The sequence below is a fragment of the Juglans microcarpa x Juglans regia genome, chromosome 2S (assembly GCF_004785595.1).
Source record: "Juglans microcarpa x Juglans regia isolate MS1-56 chromosome 2S, Jm3101_v1.0, whole genome shotgun sequence".
Taxonomy (NCBI): Eukaryota; Viridiplantae; Streptophyta; class Magnoliopsida; order Fagales; family Juglandaceae; genus Juglans; species Juglans microcarpa x Juglans regia.
In genome coordinates, this window is record NC_054597.1 from 16,828,185 (window position 1) to 16,852,995 (window position 24,811).

Here is a 24,811-nt window from a genome sequence, read left to right on the forward strand (position 1 = left end):
TCGTTAGCTATCAATACCGAGTACCTACCTTGAACAAATGCATTTTGAGGCTTCGAAATCAAGCTTTCCATCACCTTACTCAATTTGTTTGCCAATACTTTGGATAAAATTTTGTATAAACCACCCACCAGACTAATGGGTCGAAAGTCTTTCACTTCTACAACACCCAACTTTTTGGGAATGAGTGCTAAGAAAGTAGCATTAAGACTTTTCTCGAACCGCCAGCTTTCATGAAATTCATGGAACACCCCCATGATATCCTCTTTAAGCACATCCCAGCACGTCTGAAAAAAGGCCACGGAAAAGCCATCGGGACCTGGAGCTTTATCACCTGCCATACTTTTAATCACCGACCGAACCTCTACCTCCTCAAAAGGCCTTTCAATTCGTTCCGCAACCTGCGGGTCAAGAACATCAAAAACCAGCCCGTCGAGCCTCGGCCTCCACTCAAATGGTTCCGAGAGCAACATATCAAAGAAATTGACAATATGGTCTGAGATCTCCGCTTGGTTAGATGAGACCGCCCCATCTATCAACAAAGTGTCTATAGCATTGTTCCGCCTATGTGAGTTGGCCATTTGGTGAAAAAATTTAGTGCTTCTATCCCCTTCCTTCAACCATAACACTCATGATTTCTGACGCCATGATATTTCTTCCAAAAGAGACAGTCGTTCAATGTCCGCAATCACTTGGGATTTACGGGCCCGCTCGGTTTCAGAAAGCAACCCCAACTCTTCCACACCCTCCAAATCCTTCAACTCCTCCATTGAGACAGATCCACATTACCAAACTCTTGTATATTCCACTCCTCTAAGTCCTTTTTCAAAGACTTTAATTTGCAAGCCATCTTGTAGCTAGCACTTCCATTGAATTGGTAAGAAGACCACCATTGTCTTATTCTATCCAGAAAACCCTCTGACTTCAACCACATGTTCTCAAATTTGAAGTACCTTGGGCCTCTTCTAATGCCTCCACAATTCAAAAGAATGGGAAAGTGATCTGAACACAACCTAGGTAGTCTCTTCTGAATAAGCTCCGGATAGTGTGCCTCCCATTCCGGTGAGATTAGAAATTTGTCTATCCTCGACCAAGATGGGAGATCTCGGTTGCTAGACCAAGTGAAAGAACCACCTGCAAGAGGAATATCCTGTAAATTCTATTCCGAAATGAAGTTAGAGAAATCTACCATGGGTTGGTTGAAGCCACCACCGCCCGATCTCTCACTTGGGAAGCGAGTGACGTTGAAATCACCACCAATGCACCAAGGTAAGTCCCATAAACTGCTAATACCCGCTAACTCATCCCATAGTAAGCTTCGAGACCGGTCTAGGTTAGGCCCATATATGCCTGCAAAAGCCCACTAATAACCATCCATGACGTTCTTAAACGAGCATGCCACCACATAATCCCCCATGAACTCTTTCATATTTTCCACCGCTCTTTTATCCCACATAACTAGAATACCCCCGGAAGCTACATTGGACGGTAAATAATGCCATCCCACATGCAAACAGCTCCACAAACTCCTAATTATACGAAGAGAAATAATTGCCAGTTTAGTTTCTTGTAGGCAAACAATGTCTACTTTCCAGCTTCGGAGAAAGGATCTAATACGTAGGCGTTTATTCACATCATTGATCCCTCTCACATTCCAAGACAATATTTTAGGCTTCATTAACAGAAGAAACCTCCCTCCCCTTTGCTCTATCTCTCCCCGAAGTTCCTTCCTTATTATCATAGTTAATGGAGCATTGCAAACGTTTCAGCTCTCTCTCCTTTTTAAAGGCTGGCTTCATATTCGTGGATCGACCAGCTTCCATAGCTACTAGGAGGGCCATGAATTGGTCTTCATAACCATCGCAGGAAATTCCCACCCAACCCTGAAGCTCCTCTACTTTTTTTAAAACCCAATCTGATGCTTGAGGTTCAACATGCGGAGGGAGCATCTGTAAGGGTGACGGGCTCCCCATCTCCTCTACCTCACTGCCCACAGATTCCACAAAGAAATCCAATTGACTGGTACCCATCTCTTTTCCATCGACAGAGTCCATCCCGCCAAGACAGAAATCATTTCCTCCCCTTCCTGCACCAATAACCTCTTGTTTGACCCACCCATAGCTTCCTCAACATTAATCGGAACTATCTGTGTCTGATTAGAAGGCATAGACTTGACCACAGTGACCTGAGCAGCCTCGTCTTTTTGTCCCGCAACTTCCCCTTCCTCTAAGTTAGTACACGCGATCTTTTCACTACTCTCAAACGTCACCAATTCCATCATCATATTTTTCTATGCACCGAAATCTTCCTTCGTGGTATTCTGTGCAATTTTCTGGCCTTTGTGAGCGATAACGGCTGCGGAAAATCCACCTCCATGCTCTGGGATTACAGCCTCTTGCGGTAGGCCATCCGTTGGCGTCTCGGCGACCTTCGGCGGGGTTGCCTGAACCTTCGCCGGCGATGGTAGCTCGGTCCCACCCCCCGATGAGCCATCAACCTCCAGGTGGGAACGAAAACTCTTCTGCCTCCAGAAAGATCCAGTTGCCTGTTGGATCTTATTGGGCAAGGCCCATCTCGGCCCGTTAACTTACCTTTCTCCTTGCTTACAGTTGCAATGGGCTCCCTGGGCTGGGCTGTGGCTTCCCCCCCCCCCCTGGCCCAAACTAAATCCCCCCTTCCCTTTTAATTCAACACACCATTTTAACCAACCCACCTTATATATTAAGTCACCTAGCTGCGTCTCCATTTCACACAAAGCCTGCAGCAGATTTTCCTCTTTCAGTGCTGCAAAATCTCTGCCACCCCCATCCCGCGACTGGACACCTCCCAAAGAAGTGACGGGACCTGACTTCAACAAGCCTACTTCCTCTTCACTGTTCACGTCTCGAGACCTCACCAACTCTCTGCCCCCTTGAAGAACGTCACTGTACGACCTGAAATTTGAATACTGCATCTTCGTCGTTGATGGTAACGTCCGCCTTGAACCACCAACACTTCCGACTTCCTTCAGCACCACCACAAGTTTTCTCCAACCCATTCTGTCCCTGTCCCCTGGAATGAAGATGAAATTCCGGTGCCCCCCCCCCCCCCCACCCCCACCCCCACCCCCACCGCCACCATACTCCACCAACGCCATATATTCTCCCCTGGAGTTTATACATCGTTGAGCAATGTATCCCTTGTCTCCATCCCGATGGGCAGTATAGAATCCTTTTCCCTCCACCAACAAGCATTCTTCCAAGGCATTAGAGAACCAACGCACTGTCCCCATACCTAAGCTCAAGTTTTTTACAACTTTCCATCCCCTCTCTATAATATTCACGTACTTCCCGTCCCCACCTACTTCAAACAATTTAGATTCAATGCTGATGCGTTTCATGGATGTCAAACTTTTCTAAAGGAGATTACTAACAATCACACCGTCAAAAACCCGCAAAACTCCATCGGAATCAATGCGTAAAAAGACACAGAAGAAATAGGTGTATACCATACTTCCTCCTTTATTTATTGAAGAGATGTGGTTTTGGAGAGAAATGGTGTATGTGGATCAGATGGTTCATTTTAACGGCAAGATTCTCAGTTCTGATCAATAGTAACCCAGAGGGTTTCTTTAACAACTCTTGAGGCCTAAGACAAGGAGATCTCCTGACCCCTCTTCTTTTTGTTATCATCATGAAGGAACTGAGTAGGATGCTATCAGTTGTGGTTAGCAATGGTTTTATGGCTGGATTTTCAGTGGATGATCCAAATAGGGGCCTTACCTTGGTTTCACACTTACTATTTGTAGATGACACACTTATTTTCTACGAGGCAGAGCAAGACCAACTTAGGGCACTGAAGGAGCTTCTTCTTTGCTTCGAAGCAACATTAGGTTTGAGAGTGAACTTCGATAAATCAGAATTAGTGCCAGATGGGAACATCAGTACTACTCGGCAATTGGCTAGCACACTCGGGTGTAAGGTCACTTCTCTTCCTATGGCATATTTGGGATTACCGTTGGGGGCTGTATCACGGGCCTTATCTATTTGGGATGCAGTTATTGAGAAAATAGAACGAAGATTGGCATGGTGGAAGAGATTATATTTGTCGAAAGGAGGTCGGGTGAATCTTATCAAAAGTACCCTCTCTAACTTACCAACTTACTTTCTGTCTGTTTTTCCAATCCCAGCTTGCGTGGCGGCACGGATCAAAAAACTCTATCGTGATTTCTTATGGAGTGGGATGGAGGATGATTTCAAGTTTCACCTAGTCAGCTGGGACAAGGTGTGCAAACCAATTCTATCAGGTGGGCTGGGGATAAAGAACTTGAAAACGTTTAATCGGGCACTTCTTGGGAAATGGCTTTGGAGATACATATGGAACCGGAAACTCTCTGGAAATTAGTGGTAGATTGCAAACATGGCAGCTTATGTGTTGGGGGGGAGGGGGGTACTAGAGAGGGGAATGGGTCCTATGGTGTGGGGGTTTGGAAGCAAATAAGACGAGGGTGGGGGGATGTTTACTCGCCATACTAAATTTATGGTAGGGAGGGTACTCGTATAAAATTTTTGAGGAACATTTGGTGTGGAGAGGAGGCTCTAAAGGATTCTTTCCCATCCATTTTCCGAGTGGCATGTGATCAAGAAGCTTTGGTGGCGGACCTCATGGTTCGTTCAGATGACCAAGTCCAATGGAATGTCACCTTTAGTAGAGCAGCCCAAGATTGGGAAATAGACAGTTTTGAGGCTTTTTTCAGCCTAGTGTATTCTATGAAGCTGAATGGATTAGGGGACGATAAGCTTTGGTGGACACGGTACTTTCTCGGTTCACTCCTTTTATAAGTCTCTTACACTTCTACCAAATACTCATTTCCCATGAAGAAGATTGTGGAAGAATAAGGCGCCTCCCAAAGCACTCTTCTTCTCTTGGACAATAGACCTAGGTAAGATTTTGACTACCGATAATCTGCGAAAGCGCCGGGTAATTATCTCAGATTGGTGTTGTATGTGCAAGAAAACTGGCATGACAGTGAATCATCTCTTGCTACATTGTGAGACAGCGAGAGCCATGTGGAGCAAAGTGTTCAGTCGAATAGGGTTAAATTGGGTGATGCCTGCCATAGTGGTTGAGTTATTGGCCAATTGGATGATGTCAGGTGGTGCTCCACACATCAAAGTTGTGTGGAAGATGGTTCCAACCTGCATTATGTGGTGCATATGGGGAGAGCGTAACGAGCAGACACTAGAGGAGCTTCGAGCTTTATTTTTTCGCACCTTATTTCTTTGGGCTATAGCTATAGATTTTAATGGCCTAAATGTAAATGATTTTCTTTCTTCTATAGTGACCTAGATAGGGTCTTATCTCTTGTATACCTTCTTGTGTACTTGAACTATGCCTATCGTTATTAATACTACCGTTTACTTATCAACAAAAAAAGAATGGCATGATTGTGGATCGTCTTCTACTGCATTGTGAGGTCACCAGGTCAGTATAGGATGATGTTTTCAAAAGATTGGAGTTAGCTAGGGTTATGCATGCTACTTTAGTCGAGCATCAGGCCAGCTGCAAGAATCTAGGTAGCATTCCACAAATCACAGTTGTGTGGACGATGGTTCCTATATGTATTCTATGGTGCCTATGGAATGAACGAAATGATCGGACTTTTAAAGATAAGGAGCGCTCAGGAGAAGATAAGATTATTCTTTGTTAAAACTTTATTCCTTTGGGTGAAAGCTGTAGATTTCAATAGCCTAGATTTTCATGATTTTCTTGTTTCTATTTCTTCCTCCTGACTGTGTAAACTCTTGTATACCCCTATGTACTTAGGCTATGCCTATTCTTATTAATATAATATGTTAACTTATAAAAAAATGTATAAAACTATTTAGATGGTACCTTACAAATTCAATGATGACAGACAGCTAATGTCTTTGCCACTGCACTCATGTAGTTTTCTGCATAGATGATTTCGTTATATATATGAAGTTATGAACACTTCCAGAAGCTCTAGATTAAATGATATTTTTATGAGATCAAAATATCCCTGACCGCAATGCAATCTTATTTCTTACCCCAAAGGAGCATCTATAAGAGGCAACAGAATAAACTAGGGATTTCAGTGTTCACTAAAAACTAATAACCTGTACAAAGTTACCACACATTTCAGTTCAAATGTTCACAATGCACTAATGACACACAGAAAACCAATGTGATTCAGTATCTAAAATGACAAGTTTAAACAGGCAAGCCACATTTGCTTTAAAATCCTTTCTTATCTTCTTCTTTTTTTCTTCTTTTAATAACAAGCACAAGGTTTTATAAACAATTCTTTCACTTTTGCAGAATTGCAAGCAGGGGAGAGAGAGAGAGAGAGACAGAGAGAAGGACAGGGAGAGAAGAGGTCTACCGTTGCATTCCACCACCAGCCCATGCCTCCTTCACACTGCCACCCCTCTGCCCCATCCCTTGAAAGACTTGGGAAATAAATATATAAAATAAAAATCCTCTAGCTTATCATCTCAAGTACAGTGTCTTAATTATGTTTCTCCTCAAAGAGATGTTGAAACAGATTACTGCCCATCAACCATGACCCAACCTCAATAGCACACTTGCATATTTTTCCTACTTGGGAGGAGCACATTTTTGCTTGTTTTTTGCTTAAATTAGATAGTTATATGAGTGAAAAGAAAAACAGCTATAGCAGCCCTAAGAGGTCTAAGAGATTTTTATCCATTCAAGGTAACAATATGGAAGATGGACTAATATGGACACTCACCAGGAACAAGAAATTTTCAGTCCGCTCTTATTACAAGTTTTTGACGGTTCTTCCCACCAATGCATTTCCTTGGAAGAGCATTTGGAGGAGCAATGCACCCCTTAAAGTTGCCTTTTTTGGCTGGTTGGCATCCCATGGGAAGATATTGACTATAGATAAACTGAAAAAGCGAAGCCTTTACTTAACCGATTGGTGCTTTATGTGCAAACACAGCAGCGAATCAGCAGACCATCTACTTCTCCACTGCGATGTAGTCAAGGCTTTATGGGACGACATTTTCACTAGGCTTGGTATTGCATGGGTGATGCCCAGGAGGGTCTTGGATTTATTGTCATGTTGGAGAGGGATTAAGGGCAATTGTCACATTGCAGCTGTTTGGAAGATGGTACCTCTATGTTTAATGTGGTGCACATGGAATGAAAGAAATGGCCGATGTTTTGAAAATAGGGAACGCTCTCCGGATAGTTTTAGGGCCTTTTTCTATCACACTTTGTTGCATTGGGCTTCTTCTATTGTATTGAATGGGAGGAATTTTAATGACTTTTACGCTACTTTCCGTAGAGCGTAGTTTGTAATTAGGTTTTTTCTTGTACACTTCCCGTGTACTTGGGCATTGCCTTTTTACGTGGATTAATATAATTTCTTACTTATCAAAAAAAAAAAAAAAAAGGTAACAACAACAATTCCAGTTAAGTCCATTGTGGCCCCATCCCCTAATTAATATCATATGCAAAAGAACGCAGCAGCACACGCATGAATAGCGAATTGCATGTAAGATAACATCAATGCTTTTAATAAATTATATTGATGGTACCATTCCCTCAAATTATGTCAACAAACCACAGAGAGGCCATATATGATATAAAAGACATTACATATAACTCCATCTCTTGACCCTAAAAGTCACTAATATATGGATACCATAGCAAATCCAGTACACAAGCCAAGTTTGAGCCTAATTCAGTTCTAATAAACTCCAGACTACCACATTATAGTTTGTCTCACAAAATAAAAACAATAATCACTATACATTCAAAGCAACAACACAACTCCCAAAAATAGATGTTTTGCAATAGTCACTGGCTTAACAATTCAAACAAGTGACGGGGTATGATGTCCTTGGTATGATCAGGATGCCTCATCAATTCCTTGAAGATCACAAGCTCAAAAACGTTTAGCTTGCTTCAAATTAGCAAAGCCCCAAAAATATTAAATCGTATGACATGGGTCCATTTTCTCGAACATGGACAGATACATGAAAAGAGTTAACGAATTAATTTGTGATGTTAATTCCATCATCATACGAGAGTAGTATCAGTATCAGGTCATTACTCTGGAAACAAAACTACTGGCCTTAGCAATCATTCAAAAGACGAAGAACTCACAAATAGAATACCTTTCTTCATGAAAAATACAACCAACCACGGGAAAATAGTAGATGAAACCAACACTGGCCATTTCCCAAGCATACCCATCCAAAAACCAAAACTTCCCATCACCCTTTAAGTAATTTTTCAAACAATAATCACTATACATTCAAAGCAAGAATGCGACTCCGAAAAATAGTCACTCGCTTAACAACTCAAAACAAGTAAAGTGACAGGGTATGATGTCCTCAGTATGATCAGGATGCCTCATTAATTCCTTGAAGATCACAAGCTCAAAAAGGTTTAGCTTGCTTCAAATTAGCAAAGCCACAAAAATATTAAATCGTATGACATGGTGCCATTTTTTTTAACATGGAAAAGAGTTAACGAATTAATTCGCGATGTTAATTCCATCATCATACGAGTAGTATCAGTATCAAGTCATTACTCTGGAACCAAAAGTACTGGCCTTAGCAATCATTCAAAGGAAGACGAAGAACCTTTTTTTTATTTATTTTTTTTTTTTTACAAGAGATAAATATTATTGATATGAATGAAATAGGCATAACCCATATACACAGTATACAGATGAACAAGACGAAGAACTCACAATAGAATATCTTTCTTCATGAAAAATACAAATAGCCACGAGAAAACAGTAGATGAAACCAACACCGGTCATTTCCCAAGCATACCCATCTAAAAACCAAAACTTCCCATCAAACCCTTTAAGTAATTACTACATACAATCCCAAGGTCAGCTACATAACCCCCATATTCCACAATTTCACAAAAAAAAAATATATATATATATATATATATATTATAACAGAGGAATAAAAAAATTAAAGATACTAATTTTACATAATATTTCAACTATTTTAAGACATGATAATCAAGATAAGTAGAAAAAGAAGAAGCAGAAAGTAGTTTCAGCAAACGCAAAAAACGAAAAAAAAAATACCATATATACCATAAAGAAATAATATGATCAAGCATTCAATAACGAAGAGAAAATATGATCAACATACAGAAACCCTTTTCGTATGCATCAATAAAGATGATAATCTGAAGCCTCGGAACTTACGTGCTAAGAGTGATGGTGAACACCTACCACAGAAGCCCTCAGAGCATTTGTATAAAACCCAATTTCGTTCGGCTGATTTATCGGTGGTATTATCATTATTATTTCTTTACTATCGGAGGGGGCGAGGGACAGAGAAACGTAGACAGTCCACAGGGTCTCTTCAAGCTTTGTTAGTTTGACACGTGTATCATTCACAGAATTTAGATTAAGAATACGTTTAGTTACTAAATATCTTTCAATTCATCTTAATTCATCATTATAACTTTTTCAAATTTCAATACAAAATATAATAAATAATTCAATTTTTTTAAATTCTAAAATAATAATAATATTAAAAAATAATATTCTAATAATATTTTATCATCTCAACTCAACTCAATTCAATTCACTTCAACATCCAAACGCAACTTAAAATTATATTCAGGTAGTGAAATATTTTTAAATATTCTGTAAATAATAATAAAAAATTAATAAAAAAGTAATAATATAATATTAAATAATAGTAAAAAATAAGTAAAAATTAATAATAAAATAATAAATAGTAATGAGAATATCTCAGTATCCAAATTACGCTTAGATACATTTGGACAGTGAGTTGATTTTAAATATTTTGTAAATAATAATAAAAAATAATAATAAAATAATAATAAAATATTAAATAATAAAAAATAATAATAAAATATATAAAATAATAAAAAAATAATAATAAATAATAGTAAAAATAATCTATTGTCCCAACTAATCTTAAAAAGAGGGCCGAAACAACTTATGATATATTGCTGACGCTTGCTTATAGGAGGTCTAAATTAATTATGATCCATTTTGCTTTTGGGATTTGTCTTTTTTCTAAAATCTGTATTTTTTTTTCATCAGCTCGGTAAATATTGAATAAGTTCTATGATAATTTGAAAACGGTTTTCAGCCATATATGACCGAATTTTTCTTGTTTTCTATTTTTTATTTTTGAGAATAGAAAATGACTTTTTTTAACTGTTTTTTTGTTTAATAAAATTTGAAAATTTAAAATAAAATAATAATAATAATAATAAACTCGATCAAAACTTTGGTCATTTAAAGGACGAGTAGGATAATTCCGAATATAGTATCATTTTAAACTAGGGATGACAATCCGTGTCATATGATACAGATTCGTGTTAGGTCATTTAGGGTAAGGATCACGAAAAACTCAACCCTAACTTGATTTAAATAACTAAAGAAAAATATTAATTGTACTTAATAAAAATTTATAAAAAATTATCAATTGACAAAATTACTCATATAACTTTTACATAATTACAACTTTGCTCTTATCTTATGCATAATTGTATTGTTATTTCACTGCATCGTTGAAATGATGTTTTTCATTATAATTAATGAAAATTATTTTAGATTATTTTTGTTATTTTTTTATTATAAAATTTGATTTCTATTAAGGATATCATCATAATCTTTAAAAAATCAAATGACCTTTTGTAACAACCCACTAGAAATTCATTAGTAGAATTTCTATTGATTTTAGGAACTTCGTGAAAACTCTATAAGTTTTTACGAATCGACCAATCACGTAGATTTTAGTCTGTCAGCATAGTCAGTTTATCACTCACTATGATGCTAGATTTATGAGTTTAATTATTTGAGGTAGTTAGAAGTGTCAGAATGTATTTTGATCTACGCCATTAGACTCAGTTGATTATTTAGGATTTTATGGCGTAATAGTCAATTTTCATAATTTCAGACAAAACGATTGTTCGAAATTGTGAAATTATTTTTAGGGACACTTTGGAATTGAATTTCGGTAAGCGATTTTCACTATAGGTTAATATGAATATTTAGAATTTTTCAGCACTAAGTTTATTATACATTTCTTCGGAGTGAATAGTAACCTTGATAAGCACACCCGGTACAGTGTTTTCAAAATCACAATATGGAATGTCCAAATTAAGTTAGAGAAGTTGTATTTGGACACTTGGCAAGATCTTGGCCACACATAGTGAATGGTATTAGACACTTGGCACAAAGAGAAACCATTAGATAGATTTATGAAGGAAATTAAGATGTGAGATTATGCCACCTAAGCAAAACTTTTTTTCATCTGTTCAACTAAATTGTGCCAAACCAAAAAGGGTTTCAACCCTAGAAAAATCTTAAATGGTTGGAATTCAATTAAAACCCCAAAAGCTTGGTTGAAACCGAAACCCTAAACGGTTTCACAAACCCTAAAGTTGGCCTCCAAACCCTTTCTAACCCGATTTCTAGCATTGTGTTTAATCACTTGATTAAATCACTTCCACATGTTATTAATTAATCAAATCATTGTTATGACATCATTATCCAACCTTTTTAAACCTTGGAAATTTGATTGGGCCAAGAAAAATTAGTTTTGGACTTGATAGCACCTCAAACCCTAACCAAACACTTTTTAAACCCCAAATTGAAGCCCACTTGGTAGGGGCCCACCAAGGCCCACGAAATTGGCCACATTGGCAAAGCCTCTTGGAGAAGTTTCCTCCCCCACATGGCAGACCATCCGCTGCCATTGGCTGCACCCAATAGTGCCTTGATGTGAAGGAGAAATCCACTCAATTAACCTCCATCTCTCACACCTGCAGCAAGCAGTCCATGCCTCTCACTATTCTCCACTTTATGTCACATAGTCAACTCCAATCAAGGGTCTTTCAAGCCCATAACTTCCCCCTCCAGGAGTCTAAAGTCGTGCAAAATACACTTCTCTCCATTTTATCACTTCTTTCTCTCGTTCTTAGAGAGAAACCCAAAAGTGCTCTCTGGGGCAGATTTCTGTGTCTTTTTGCGTGGCCATTTTCGATCCTTTGTAAGTATTTTCTCACAATAACTCCTTCATAAAAGTTGTTCGTCTTGGAGTTTAGTTTCAGTGGATATCTTATCAGTCTCAATCCATGCTCATTTGATCAGTCAAAAGTATTTTTAACCAAGAAAATGTCATTCTAGGCGTGAAACTGGAGAGTATGATATGTTTTGAAATTTTTGACCAAGCTAATGGACATATCTTGGTCCGAAAATTTTATGGAGTGTTTTTATCATGTGTTTATGAATGTTCATTGAGATTTTATTGCATGGATAAAGCTTTCGATGATAGATTTTTTTAGATTTAGAAACTTGAAAACTGGAAGTGGAAAATCAGTTTTTGTTTTGTGAATGTTGGAATATTTCGTGGTTTGATCTTATTCCAAAGGTTTTGATATTTTTATATGATGATCCTAAGCCTCTTATATACATGTTAGGATGTTATTTTGAAGATAGTTAGTATTAGTTTTAAAGGTATAATTTTTCTATGCAAGAGGATTTCGGTTAGGCCTAAGATTTGATGTTTTTGGGTTAGATCCATGTTTTATTGAGTTTTAGCCATGTGATTTTAAGTTTGAAGGTTGGATCTTCTTTAGGACACATTTTTAAACCATGAGATGTTTTAGTTTGAAGATCACTTGTGTTTAAGCCATGGATCAAGATATTGATCAAATTTAGTGGAGAGAAAAGTTTCTGTTTTGGATTAAGTTTAAAACCAAAAGCTCCAAGTGTTATTTTGTGATTTTGGTGGCTTTTGTTTGATGATTTAAAGCATGGTTGATCTTAGAATGATGTTATGAATGTGTTAGAAGTAAGATTTGTTTTTTTTTTAATTCTTGGAGATGTTTTTATTAAGGCCAAAACTTGTGATTTAAGGGTTTACTTTTTGTTAAAAAGTTTGGGTCTTTTTACAAAAAGTTTGGTGTTGATGATTAATTTTTCTTAATGGATATTTTAAGTATATTTTTTTAAACTTAGGATAGGAAGATCCTTGTTACAAAATTTTGGTTTAATCATGGGTTTTGAAGATGAAAGAAATTGCAACCAAAATCAAGAGAAATGACCTATGCATGTTTCGGCCATTGTGAGTTTTCTATTGTTATAAATGGTTTTAAATTTTTCTGAGTTGATATTTGAGTCTAGGACAAAATTTACATGAAGTAATTTCTGGAATTAAGATGTGAAATCCTTAAGTTAGGAGTAAAATGGTCATTTTCCTACATGTAGAGGGTAAAATGGTCATTTTACTCTAAGTTGTCTCTTTTCACATTTCTAATTGTTAGTAATTAAAGTTCTAACTTTTAGAATACCCTCTTACAGTTCCTCGTGTTTCGCACTTTAATCTCGTAGAACGCAACGATCGAGGTAAGTTAATTCTTAACTTACTATCAGTTTACGGTGTATGTGTGATGGGTAAGAGAACTACAGTTTATGTTCATATGTTGTTATATATGCCATGTCATCACATGTTTATCTATTACATGAATTATGCTGTCACGAAAATCTTATCTGTTACACAATATATTCTGTCACATGTTACTATCTGTTACAAGTATGTCACATTACGTACGACATCTGTTACATGTATATCATGTCACATAATATTCACTGTCATGTCACATAATATTCACTGTCACATGTTATGCTATGTTACGAAATATTGTCTGTTACATGTTATGCCATGTTACGAAATGTTGTCTGTTATATGTTATGCCATGTTACGAAATATTGTCTGTTACATATATGCCATGTTATGAAATATTATCTGTTACATTTATGCCTCAAAGTATGTCATGTCTGTCGTCCTGTTACATTTATGCCTCAAAGTATGTCATGTCTGTCGTCTTACGCTCATGTCACATTACGCTACGTCAGGACTTCTGTCATTTATGTCACGTCACGTTACGAAATGTCATGTATGCCAGTTAATTTATTCATGTCAATCACGACCCTAAGTGTTAGGATGGGGTAATATCCTAGTGGAACTCCTTTGTTCACGCTGGAGTGTTTAAATAGGTGTGAAATTCCCTAGGTTGACGAAGTACAGTCAACAGGTTACGAATGGGGCCTAACTAGCTGGTCACCGGAGCGCGCCAGGCACTAACGCCGATGGAGCCACACATTATGTTACGTGTGTCCAAGCAAGTGTGGCACAAACAATTCATGGGGCCACAACAACTGTGGAGCATACACTATGTGAGACACAACAATTGTGACACGTAGAATACGTAGGGCCACAACAACTATGGAGTACATATTAAACCACTCACAGCTGGTATAGACACATGTGTTGTGATGCGGTAATCGGCAGGGACACACGGCTCAAAGGGACCCGTGTAGTACCCGTATAATCACTTTTATTAATTAAGTCTATTGAATAAGATTCCAAGTTCATGTATTTTACGTTCAAGTAATGTTTCACGTCATGTTATGTTCAAGTTTACGTGCATGTCAAGTTTCAAATTCATGTCAATCATGGTAACTCCAGGAGACAAGAATATATTTCAAGTTCATGTTTATGTCATGTTATGTTCAAGTTCATGTCATGTTCATGTTCAAGTTCACGTTCACGTTATGTCATGTTCATGTTCACGTTATGTTCCAAGTTCACATTAATGTTATGTTATGCTCAGGTTCATATTATGTTCAAGTTCACATTCATGTTATGTCATGTTCAAGTTCACGTTATGTTCCAAGTTCACATTTATGTTATGTCATGCTCAGGTTCATGTTATGTTCAAGTTCATGTTCAAATTATATATGTTCACGTTCATGCTATGTTCAAGTTCACGTTCATGCTATGTTGCTAGTCCATGTTATGTTTTAAGTTCACGTACATGCCATGTCACGTCAAGCTAAGTTTCAATTTCAATTCAAGTTATGTCATTTATGTCATGTTGTATATTAAGTTATGCTATGTTTATTTATGACTTTGATTATGCATTCATGCTTTTACTACCATGCATGCATCATTAACCTGTGTGGAAGTTTCCTGTTAACTTGCTGAGATTTGTAATCAAATCTTACCGTGGTAGTCCCAACTACCATTCCCCCAAATGGTAGGTGATGTGTCAAGATCAGAGCAGAGAGCAGACACTGGCAGACTGGAGGAGGTTGACTAAACGCCGTAGACGCAACCCGGAGCTTGCAGCCTCTGTAGTTAGGTCTTTGGATAGTATTCCGGTATCGTTAGTCGAGTTACGCGAGTTACTCAACGAACTAGCCCAATAGTATATTTTGGCAATGTAATTATGGTCTTCGTTGTTTTGAGATTACAGTCTTCTAAGACCTGTACTGTAATCGTGGATATTTTAAGTAAGCATGGTTTATGTTTTAACTATTTGGGATATTATAAGTTTGGTGCATAGTATTGCTCAAAAAAAAAAATTATCCGCTTCGAATATTGCATAATGCTAGATGCATGTTAGGAACATTGCATCTTATATGTCATGAACGGAGGCAGGTAACCTTGTGTTGCATGTTCAGACGCTTCATATGTCCGTCCGATCCCAAGCAGAATCTGGAGGCGTCACACCTTTTATGTCATTTCTACCTCAAAATATACTTTTTAAATTTGGTTCCAAACAAATGTAATTTATTTGAAAGTGCTTTAGACATATGGTTCTCAAACAGTAAATAACATTGTAGCGTTTATTACTTAAACTCTTCAACTAAGCCTTAAGCTAAAAGTTAAATTAATCACCTCAATCCCAAAGGGCCAAACATGCACTAATACTTATTAATAGACAATTAAAGCTGGCAACAAAGTATAAAATTTTTATGAGTAATGTTATATATACTTACAATTTTACGTACTAAGACCTATTTTCTCAATTTTCTTGTTAAATTCAAGTTTTGAATTTCTATTTTTATAATTTTCAACAAATCAATAACTAATAAGTCAGTACGTATTGTTATGGAAGTAAAAATTATAAGTACAAATAGCATTTTCCAATTTTTATTTAAAACTCTATATTTACCAATTGCTTTGTATATTTTCATTGTCTTGCTAAACACAATCCTTTAATCTTTTATCATTTTCCATCTAAGAGAAGGAAAATGATCTTTTATCATTTCTTATCCTCTCCTGATTGAGCATAGTTTGTTTCTTCTTGTTAAATGTAAGAGATTAAACGAGAAAGCTAAAATGAACAACCGTTTTAATAAACTTCCACAAAATTTAATCATGCAAAAAGATAACATAAGTGTCCAAAGCATTCATTCAAAACAGTATTAACATTGCAAAACGACTATTTCCAATAAACTTTAACACATTTTAATTATGGTGGGTTGGTGGAAAAGGCTTTCAGGGCTTCACTACTATCACATAAAAGACAAGAGTGTGGGAGAGACTTAGAGGGGGTGTTCCCTCCTAATTGGTAGTGATAACCGGTGAAGAGTGAACACTCTTCGTATCTATATAAACAAGTAATATTAGATACAAATCTTAAATATACAAGTCTCATGTAAGTATTTTATAAAAAAATAGATCATACTAATAAAAATAATTTTTTTACAATTTTTCAAGGTGAAATCTTTTTTTTACAAAAGTTTGCATATGACTTGTCTATTTAGAATTTGTACACATTTCTCAATCTAAATATATGCACAATCATAATCTTACTAATTTTTATGTCATTTTCATGTAAGATTCAAGTGTTTAGTGTCAAAAGATGTCAACCCTAAGGACTCATTTGGATACAGAAATCATCTTACATCATCTCATTTTATCTCATTATTATAACTTTTTCAAATTTTTACATAAAATATAATAAACAATTCAACTTTTTCAAATTTCAAAACAATTAATTAAATAATATTCTAATAATATTTTATTCAATTTATCTAAAATTATTTCATCTCACTATTTAAATCAACACTAAATTAAACTCACAATAAGCTACCAACCTATCACTACTCAATAGGATAAAAGTAGGCCGTTTTCGGGCTTGAATTAGAACCCATACCCATAAAGGCCTTTTCTAAGGTTACTTTTATTTTAGGGTTTTTGTGGGTTTGAGTTGGATCTACACTTGTGTTATTTATTTATGAAGTTAGGAAATTAAGAAACAAAATGATAATAAAATCTTGAAGTAACCAATAAAGTAAGGTGCTGTTTTCGCTTGGAAGGAATGAACTCGGACAATACAGATGTCATGCCCTGGCCTATTAGAAAAGAAAAATTATTTCATTTGATTTATGAGGTATTTTTTAAAAATTAGTCGTTGGAATAATTATAAAAATAAAAGAGAAACATTACTTTGCCTACCCATTTGTAACGCTCCATTTGACCGCTTGGCAAAATTTTTTTTTTTACTTAATAATTAAAGAAGTGATTTTAAGTATATTGATATTTTTTTATTTTTTAAAAATATTTAAATGTATTAAAAAAATTTAAAAAAAAAATTTTTACGCTGGATAGTACGCCCATCGGTGAACGTGGGATGGCATAATATCCGCACCCAAAATAAAAAGGCCTGAAAACTGTCACTTTTCACATCATAATCAATCATGTAAAAATAAATTTACTTGGGGTGGCTCTACAGCCACCACAGCTCCCGCTAGTTGATCATACTTGTTTTTTGTTATATTTTTTTATCTGTATTTAAAAATAAAATCAAAACATTATTAAAAAATAAAATCAAAACTATGAAAAACACTCCAAAGTTATAAAAAGATAATTGAACCTAAGAAAATAAAAAATAGTAAGCATTCAAAAGCTAAAAAAAATAAATGAACTTAAAAAACATAGTAAATATTTAAAAAGCTAAAATTAGAAAAATAAGTAAATAAAAGAAAAGGCTAACAAAAAGAGGCGATAAGTTATAACCATGGGGTTCTTTTCACTTTTTTTTTTTCTTTTTTTAAGGAATCAAAAGTCACTTTTGGGAGGCCAAATAGAGCCACTCATCTAACCATTGTACAATGGAAGTCCCATTTTTTTATTTATAATTTTAAAATATTTTAATTTAAAAAATTCTACTCATCATCTTCACATTATATATTACACATAATTTTTTTTTATTCTTTTCTCTCATCAGATGTGTGGTGCATGGATGATGAGTATAAGAAATCAATTAGTTTAGGAAGAATAAAACCAAAAGAAATTAAAAAAAATAAAAATAAAGATGGAGTGTGGTGTGTGGAGATGATGAATAACAAAACTCTTTTAATTTTTGTTTATCTAAGATTCGAAAGTGGTTTTTACACGTTTTGAATTTATTTTTATTTAAATATATGTTAATTTTTTGGTTTGTTTATAGCTTTATTTTTTTTAATTTTATGTATTTTTTATTTAAGTTTATTTTTAAAAAATATTAATTTCATTTTATCTTATTTCTTTTTATTTTAATTTTTACCGACATAACATGTTGGCATGGCACTTTTTATTTTCAAGATGTCGATTGTTATTTGTTTCAACATTTTATTTTGATATTTTTTTAAAAATTTTTTGTTCATGTCGCCACATGGGGCATGGAGACATAAAATAGGGAAGAGAGGGATGGTATTACTCTTTATTTGGTGTATTTATCTCTTTTTTCCGACTCGGTTCCTCCACCACAAAATATTTAAATATATTAATGTATTTTTTTTTATCGAATGATGAAGAAAGTGATTTTAAATATATTGATGTCTTTTTTTATTTTTTAAAAATATTTAAATACATTAAAAAAATATGAATAGAAAAAAAAAATTAATTTTATAACTAGCTGTAACACCGAACGGTATTACTCAGACGGTAGAGTAGCACAACTCATTGATATAACACAATTTGATTCGTAATATTTAAATTTGTGAATTTCTCTTATAACCTAAATACAGCCATGCCAGCAGTATGCCGTACGTGTACTCTATGCTGGCTTATGAATAAAAATTTTTGTTCTAATATTTGTAATTTGTTGAACTAGCCATATTCTTGTGGTTTGATAAAATGAAGCTATTTTTTTCAAACTATATACGTTGTAGGTTAGTAATAAAAATTTATATAATAAATCTTTACTGATTTTTTTTTCCTAAAGCAATGCTCTGAATTATATCAATCCCAATTAACAAGGTAGCCTGATAACATTCAGGTAGGTGGACCCAATTATTCGTACAATATCTTCTGCTCCCAATTAACAATTATTTTTTTTAAACAAGCTCAATATATTATAATTAAAAGATATATAAATACATGTATAAGAGGTAGGGGATCCAACAAACACCATTTTTTAACTAGTGCAACATTATAGAAAAAGAAAAGAAATGGACAATGAAAATAAATAAATATACCCTTTCTCGCTAAGGGGGAGCTTCACAAAGTCCCAGTTTTTATAATCTAAGAGTGGGATTGTAGTTTCACGAACGAAGGCTATGGTGATTGTAATGACTGCATTTTGTCTTGAAGTGGCTATTGAGGAAGTCCATTGCTTTGTTTTCACGATCATGTGTCCAAATGAGACAACTCTTATAATAAAAAGTCAGATAAAAAATCATAACTCTATTGTATTATACGTCGTCGCAAGACTCCACACTCTTTCAAATGAATACATGTGATTCTCGTACAAATGGCAAAAGTAAAAACAGTGGGACTCATGCGTTGTGGTGGAGAGAGACTGCCAAGGGACTAAAAAGGGAGCGGTGATCATCAGGTGCTAATGATTCAAATTCTTTACTACACTCTTTGGATATAAGAGTATGCCAACAAAATTTAGAAAAATTGACAAGGAAAGCAATAAGATAGAGATGAAAACGGACGAATTACAATTTGGACCAACTCCGGTCGACTCTAGAACTTGTGATGATGCGTGGGATCCACGCGCCTATCTCTGTGCAACCACAACAGTCAGATTTGAAGGATTTGATGATGGTGAATCTATTGGTTTGACGCATGTGGCGAGAAGAGCTTCTGGAAGAGGAGATGAGTGAGGCCCATGCGTGGTTGTGGGGGCACGTGAGTGTCATGCACAAAGATTTTCAGGAAACCGATGCTTCTCTCTACAGTATTGGCGACCTGGGTGCCTTCTCATACATCGCGTCTTATGGGTGTTGTCAAAAAACTGCAGATCTATCTTTTCAACCTTAGAGGAAACAAAACAACTAAGAAAGTAGAACTAAGTTTATAGACAAAGTAGGTAGATAGAGAAAAAGGAGAAGGAAAAGGAGGATGAATCTTTGTGTGTGTGTGTGTGAGAGAGAGAGAGAGAGAGAGAGAGAAATGCAAGCTTATTTCTTGGAAAATAAAACTATGCTAACAAAATAACAATTAGAAACAAAAATTGTTGATGTCGTATTTCGTAGCTCAAGCAATTCCACGAAGGCCCAGTTCACCCACCTGCAACTATGAAGAAATGAAAGTTTCGGGGCGGTAGGGAACACCTCTGATGCCAAAGTCAGTTTACAATCTCCTTATGAGAGTTATGGAATCAAAGTATCAAAGTGTCTAAACCCCTCCCCTTACTGAGGGAGGGGGTATCTATACCTGGTCGAGGGCAATCCTTGGGAAGGAGATTGTGGATGGGTCGCTCCGTACTTGAGTTGTGTGTCCCTTCTAGCTCCTTATTGTGCAACAAATTTGCCAGACTTGATCGTGGCAACCACTAACAACCCAGGGGGCACTTCGTGGCATACTTAGCCTCGGGCTTCATTAAATGTAGCATGGCTTCTTGTCATGGTGTGCTCGATTCCACCCTTCATTAAATGCAGCGTGGCTCCGGTCAGATGCGTCCACTCCTTAGGCCTGTATAGACGATGGGGTTCAGGGATAGGGACTGTCCTTGACCTCGTGCGCTGGGGTTGTCAGCTAGTAGTGGCGTCAAACAATTCTGCCTACCATCCTCTGGCCAGTGCGTGTTGCCCAAGTACTTCTCCTCCCAAGCCTCTTGGGCTGACCCACCCCTTGTCCTCGGGCCCTAGAACTGCTTAGGCCCAATGTGCCAGTCCTGTTCATCCTTGCCCAGCCTTAGGGATTACTCCGGGGGGGGGGGGGGGTCTCCCCATGGCAAATATCTAGTTCCGGTGGATTACTTTCTAATCGATTACTAATCAGTAGAGATCATTTATGTTTATTCTGCAACTCCAAAACCCCAAATGCCACCATGGCTGTGAAGCTAGATCAGTACTCTCACCACAACTCAGAACACGGTCTTGATAAGAATGATGTTTCTGTGGAATCGAAGCTTTCTTACCAGTTTCAAAGCGAGTTTGACCAGGAGCTAGTTTCAACAGAGTTAATGCTCTTTTGTGAGATTCAGATAGAAGTCAAGAAAAGCAAAGCACCCGAAGGTAGAGACTCTCTTATCTCCATTGCCAAGATCCAAGAGCTATTTACTGAGAACCGACATGAAGGAGTTTCAACAGAGTTGAAGCTGCTTAATGAATCATGGATTGATCCCAAGAAGACCAAAACTGTTAAAAACACAAGCGAAGATTGAGGAGTTTCATCGGCATTAAGGTTGTATCATGAATCATGGATTGATCCCGAGAAGACTGAAACTATGAAAGGCACACTTGAGGGAGTTTCAACGTCGCTGAAGCTGTTTGATGAAACACTAAAGATTGATCCTAGAAAGAGCGAAACTGTGAAAAACTCTGTTATTGTTATAAAGTAGATATAATGCACGCTGCTCACCTAACATGAGTAAATGAAATTCTAGTAGATCAAAGTCTGTAGCCAGTGTAGAAGAGTTAAACGACGATGTTCCTCTAATTTTTCTCATTAGATCGGGTAAAAATTCACCCAAAATGAAATCAGCTTAGTCAGGAAAGCAAAATATTTGTACTTAGCTATTTGCATGCATTACATGTTGGCTGGATACATCTTTCTTTAAAGTAGTAATGTAGGGGATCATTATGTAAATCGGAATTGCTCCACATTACTATTTTCATTTTGACCTTTTGTTCACTGAAGTGTTTTTTTGCCAGTCAAGTATGCATTTAATTTGTTTGTTACTTTTTCAGGATGGGTCCCAAAAGCTTTTGATAAAACTGTACATTGACAGCTGCAATGAGTTTTCTGATGTACCTAACATGAAGTTGCTAAAGAAACCATACATTAGGTAAATCAATCCGATCTGGTTCGATCCAATGTTAGAAAAGAGAAAACTTAAATCAGATCGATTTTTAAGAGATAAAATTTACAATTTTTAGGATACGTAAATCTTGTGTCCTTTATTTAAAAAAAGTGAATAAATCTAAAATTCATATAAAAAAATTATATTTTTAGTAACAAACTCTATTTTTTTCTCAACAGAAGTACGAAGAACATGTACACTAAAAGTGTATAATTTAGCATTACTCTAAAATTAATTTGCATGCATACAACAAGTTCTACCTCAATGGTAGGAGATATATATTGAAATGAATTTCTAGGATTAGTTGAATTGCATCAATCCTTTCGACGTAAAGATTTCTTGTCGTGGTAGCTTTAAGAGATCTCTTGCGCCTATATAAGTCTCGCTCCCCTCATAATTAGAACCCAACAAACATGTATATACTGTTTTAATTTCTCGGTTGTTTCTTTCTCAATGTTATGGAGAATTCATGTTCGAAATTTTCCAGCAAACCTAGTTCTCATTTATTACTTTTTGGTCGATTACTGATCACTGGAGATCGTTTGTGTTAATTCTGCAACCCCAAAACCCCAAGTGCCATCGTGGTTGTGAAGCCATATCAGTTGTCTCACCATAACTCAGAACACAATCTTGATAAGAATGATGTTTCCATGGAATCAACGCTTTCTTGCAGGTTTCAAAGCGGGTTTGACCAGGAGCTAGTTTCAACAGAGTTAAAGCTCTCTTGTGGTGTTCAGATCGTAGCCAAGAAAAGCGAAGCACCCGAAACTAGAAACTATCTTGTCTCCTTTGCCAGGATCCACGAGCTATTTACTGAAAACCCATATAAAGGAGTTTCAATAGAGCTGAAGTTGTTCGATTAATCATGGATTGATCCTAAGAAAACCAAAATTGTTAAAAACACAAGCAAATATCGAGAAGTTTCATCAGCATTGAAGTTGTACGATGAATTATGGATTGATTCCGAGAAGTCTGAAACCGTGAAAGACACACCAGAAGGAGTTTCAGTGGCACTAAAGTTGTTTGATGAAACACGGAGTATTGATTCCAATAAGAGGGAAACCATGAAAAATTCTGCTATTGTTAGAAAGTAGGTGTAACGTATGTTGGTCGCCTGAGATGAGTAAATGTAATTATAGTAGATCAAAGTCTGTAGCTAGTGTAGAAGAGTTCAACGATGATGTTCCTCTGATTTCTCTAATTAGATTTGGTAAAACTTCACCCAAAATGAAATCAGCTTAGTCAGGAAAGTAAAATATTTGTACTCAGTTATTTGCATGCATTACATGTTGATTGGATACATCTTTTAGACAGTCTTTAAAATAGGAATGTAGGGGCTCATTATATAAATCCAAATTGCTCCACATTAACATTTCTATTTTGACATTTTTTCTCATTGAAGTGCTGATTTTGCCAGATAAGTATGCATTTAATATATTTGTTACTTTTCCAGGATGAGTCAAAAAGCCTTTGATAAAATTATACATTGACAGCTGCAATAAGTTACCTAAGGCACCTAACATAGAGTTGCTAAAGAAATTGTATTTTATGTAAATCAATTTGATCTCATTCAGTCCAGTGTTAGAAAATAGAAAACCTGAATCGGATCGATTTTTAAGAGAAATAATATTTACAAATTTTAGGATACGTAAATCTTGTGTCCTCTATATAAAAAAAAAAGTGAATAAATTGAAAATTCATAAGAAAAAAAAAATCATATTTTTAGTAATAAACTAAACTTTTTTTCAATTGAAATATGTAGAACCTGTACACTAAGAGTGTATAATTTAGCATTACTCTAAAACTAATTTGTATGCATTCAAAAAGTTCCAGCTCAACGGTGGGAGATATGTATGAAATGAGTTTCTGAGATTAATTGAATTGCATCAATCCTTTTAACGTAAGGATTTCCTGTCCTGGCGGCTTTAGGACATCTTTTGCGTGTATATAAGTCCCGCTCCCCTCGTAACCTAGAACCCAACATACACGTACAAACTGTTTTAATTTCTTGGTTGTTTGTTTCTCAATGTTATGGAGAGTTCACGTCCGGACTTTTCCTACAAATCTAGTTCCCGTTGATTACTTTCTGGTTGATTACTGATCAGTGGATATCATTTGTGTTTATTCTGCAACACTAAAACCCCAAGTGCCACCGTGGTTGTGAAGCCAGATCAGTACTCTTACCACAACTCGGAACACGGTCATGATAAGAATGATGTTTCTGTAAAATCAACGCATTCTTGCAAGTTTCAAAGCGGGTTTGACCAGGAGCTAGTTTCAATAGAGTTAACGCTCTCTTGTGAGGTTTAGATTGATGCGAAGAAAATCAAAACACCCAAAGCTAGAATTTGTCTTGTCTCATTTGCTAGGATCCATGAGCTATTTACTGAGAACCCATATCAAGGAGTTTCAATAAAGCTGAAGTTATTCAATGAATCATGGATTGATCCCAAAAAGACCAAAACCGTTTAAAACATAAGCAAAGATCGATGAGTTTCATCAACATTGAGGTTGTACGATTAATAATGGAATGATCCTGAGAAGACCGAAACTGTGAAAAACACACCTAAAGGAGTTTCAACGGCGTTGAAGTTGTTTGACGAAACACGAAATATTGATCCCAAGAAGAGTGAAACAGTGAAAAACTCTACTTTTCTCAGAAAGTAGGTGTAATGCACATTGCTCACCTGGGATGAGTAAATGGAATTCTAGCAGATCAAAGTATGTAGCC

General features: G+C 36.1%; 2 protein-coding genes and 1 long non-coding RNA gene across 8 annotated transcripts in view; 2 read left to right on the top strand and 1 right to left on the bottom strand.

Annotated features, from left to right (window-relative positions):
* The window catches only part of LOC121251814, a 22,472-nt gene extending 13,086 nt beyond the window's left edge, over window positions 1-9,386 (bottom strand). For 2 of the 6 annotated variants that reach the window (XM_041151181.1, XM_041151182.1), the window contains exons 1-3: window positions 9,206-9,380; window positions 6,048-6,116; window positions 5,872-5,930 (exon numbers count right to left, since the gene is read on the bottom strand). The gene's annotated coding sequence lies outside the window, so the exon portion shown is untranslated. Of the gene's footprint in view, window positions 1-5,871; window positions 5,931-6,047; window positions 6,117-9,205 lie in introns of all 6 variants that reach the window. The other 4 variants (XM_041151183.1, XM_041151185.1, XM_041151186.1 and 1 more) reach the window with 4 other exon arrangements.
* LOC121253433 lies at window positions 3,670-4,380 on the top strand. Its single transcript, XM_041153444.1, has one exon. It carries the CDS (start codon window positions 3,670-3,672, stop codon window positions 4,378-4,380), a length of 711 nt encoding a protein of 236 aa, XP_041009378.1.
* Window positions 6,765-20,573, top strand: LOC121251815. Its single transcript, XR_005938124.1, has 3 exons — window positions 6,765-7,421; window positions 9,371-9,374; window positions 20,563-20,573. It is a non-coding gene; the product is annotated as an uncharacterized LOC121251815 (long non-coding RNA).
* Window positions 20,574-24,811: the final 4,238 nt, after the last annotated feature.

Coding starts and splice junctions, on each gene's coding strand:
- LOC121253433 (XM_041153444.1), top strand. CDS start 3,670: ATGAAGGAACTGAGTAGGATGCTATCAGTTGTGGTTAGCAATGGTTTT.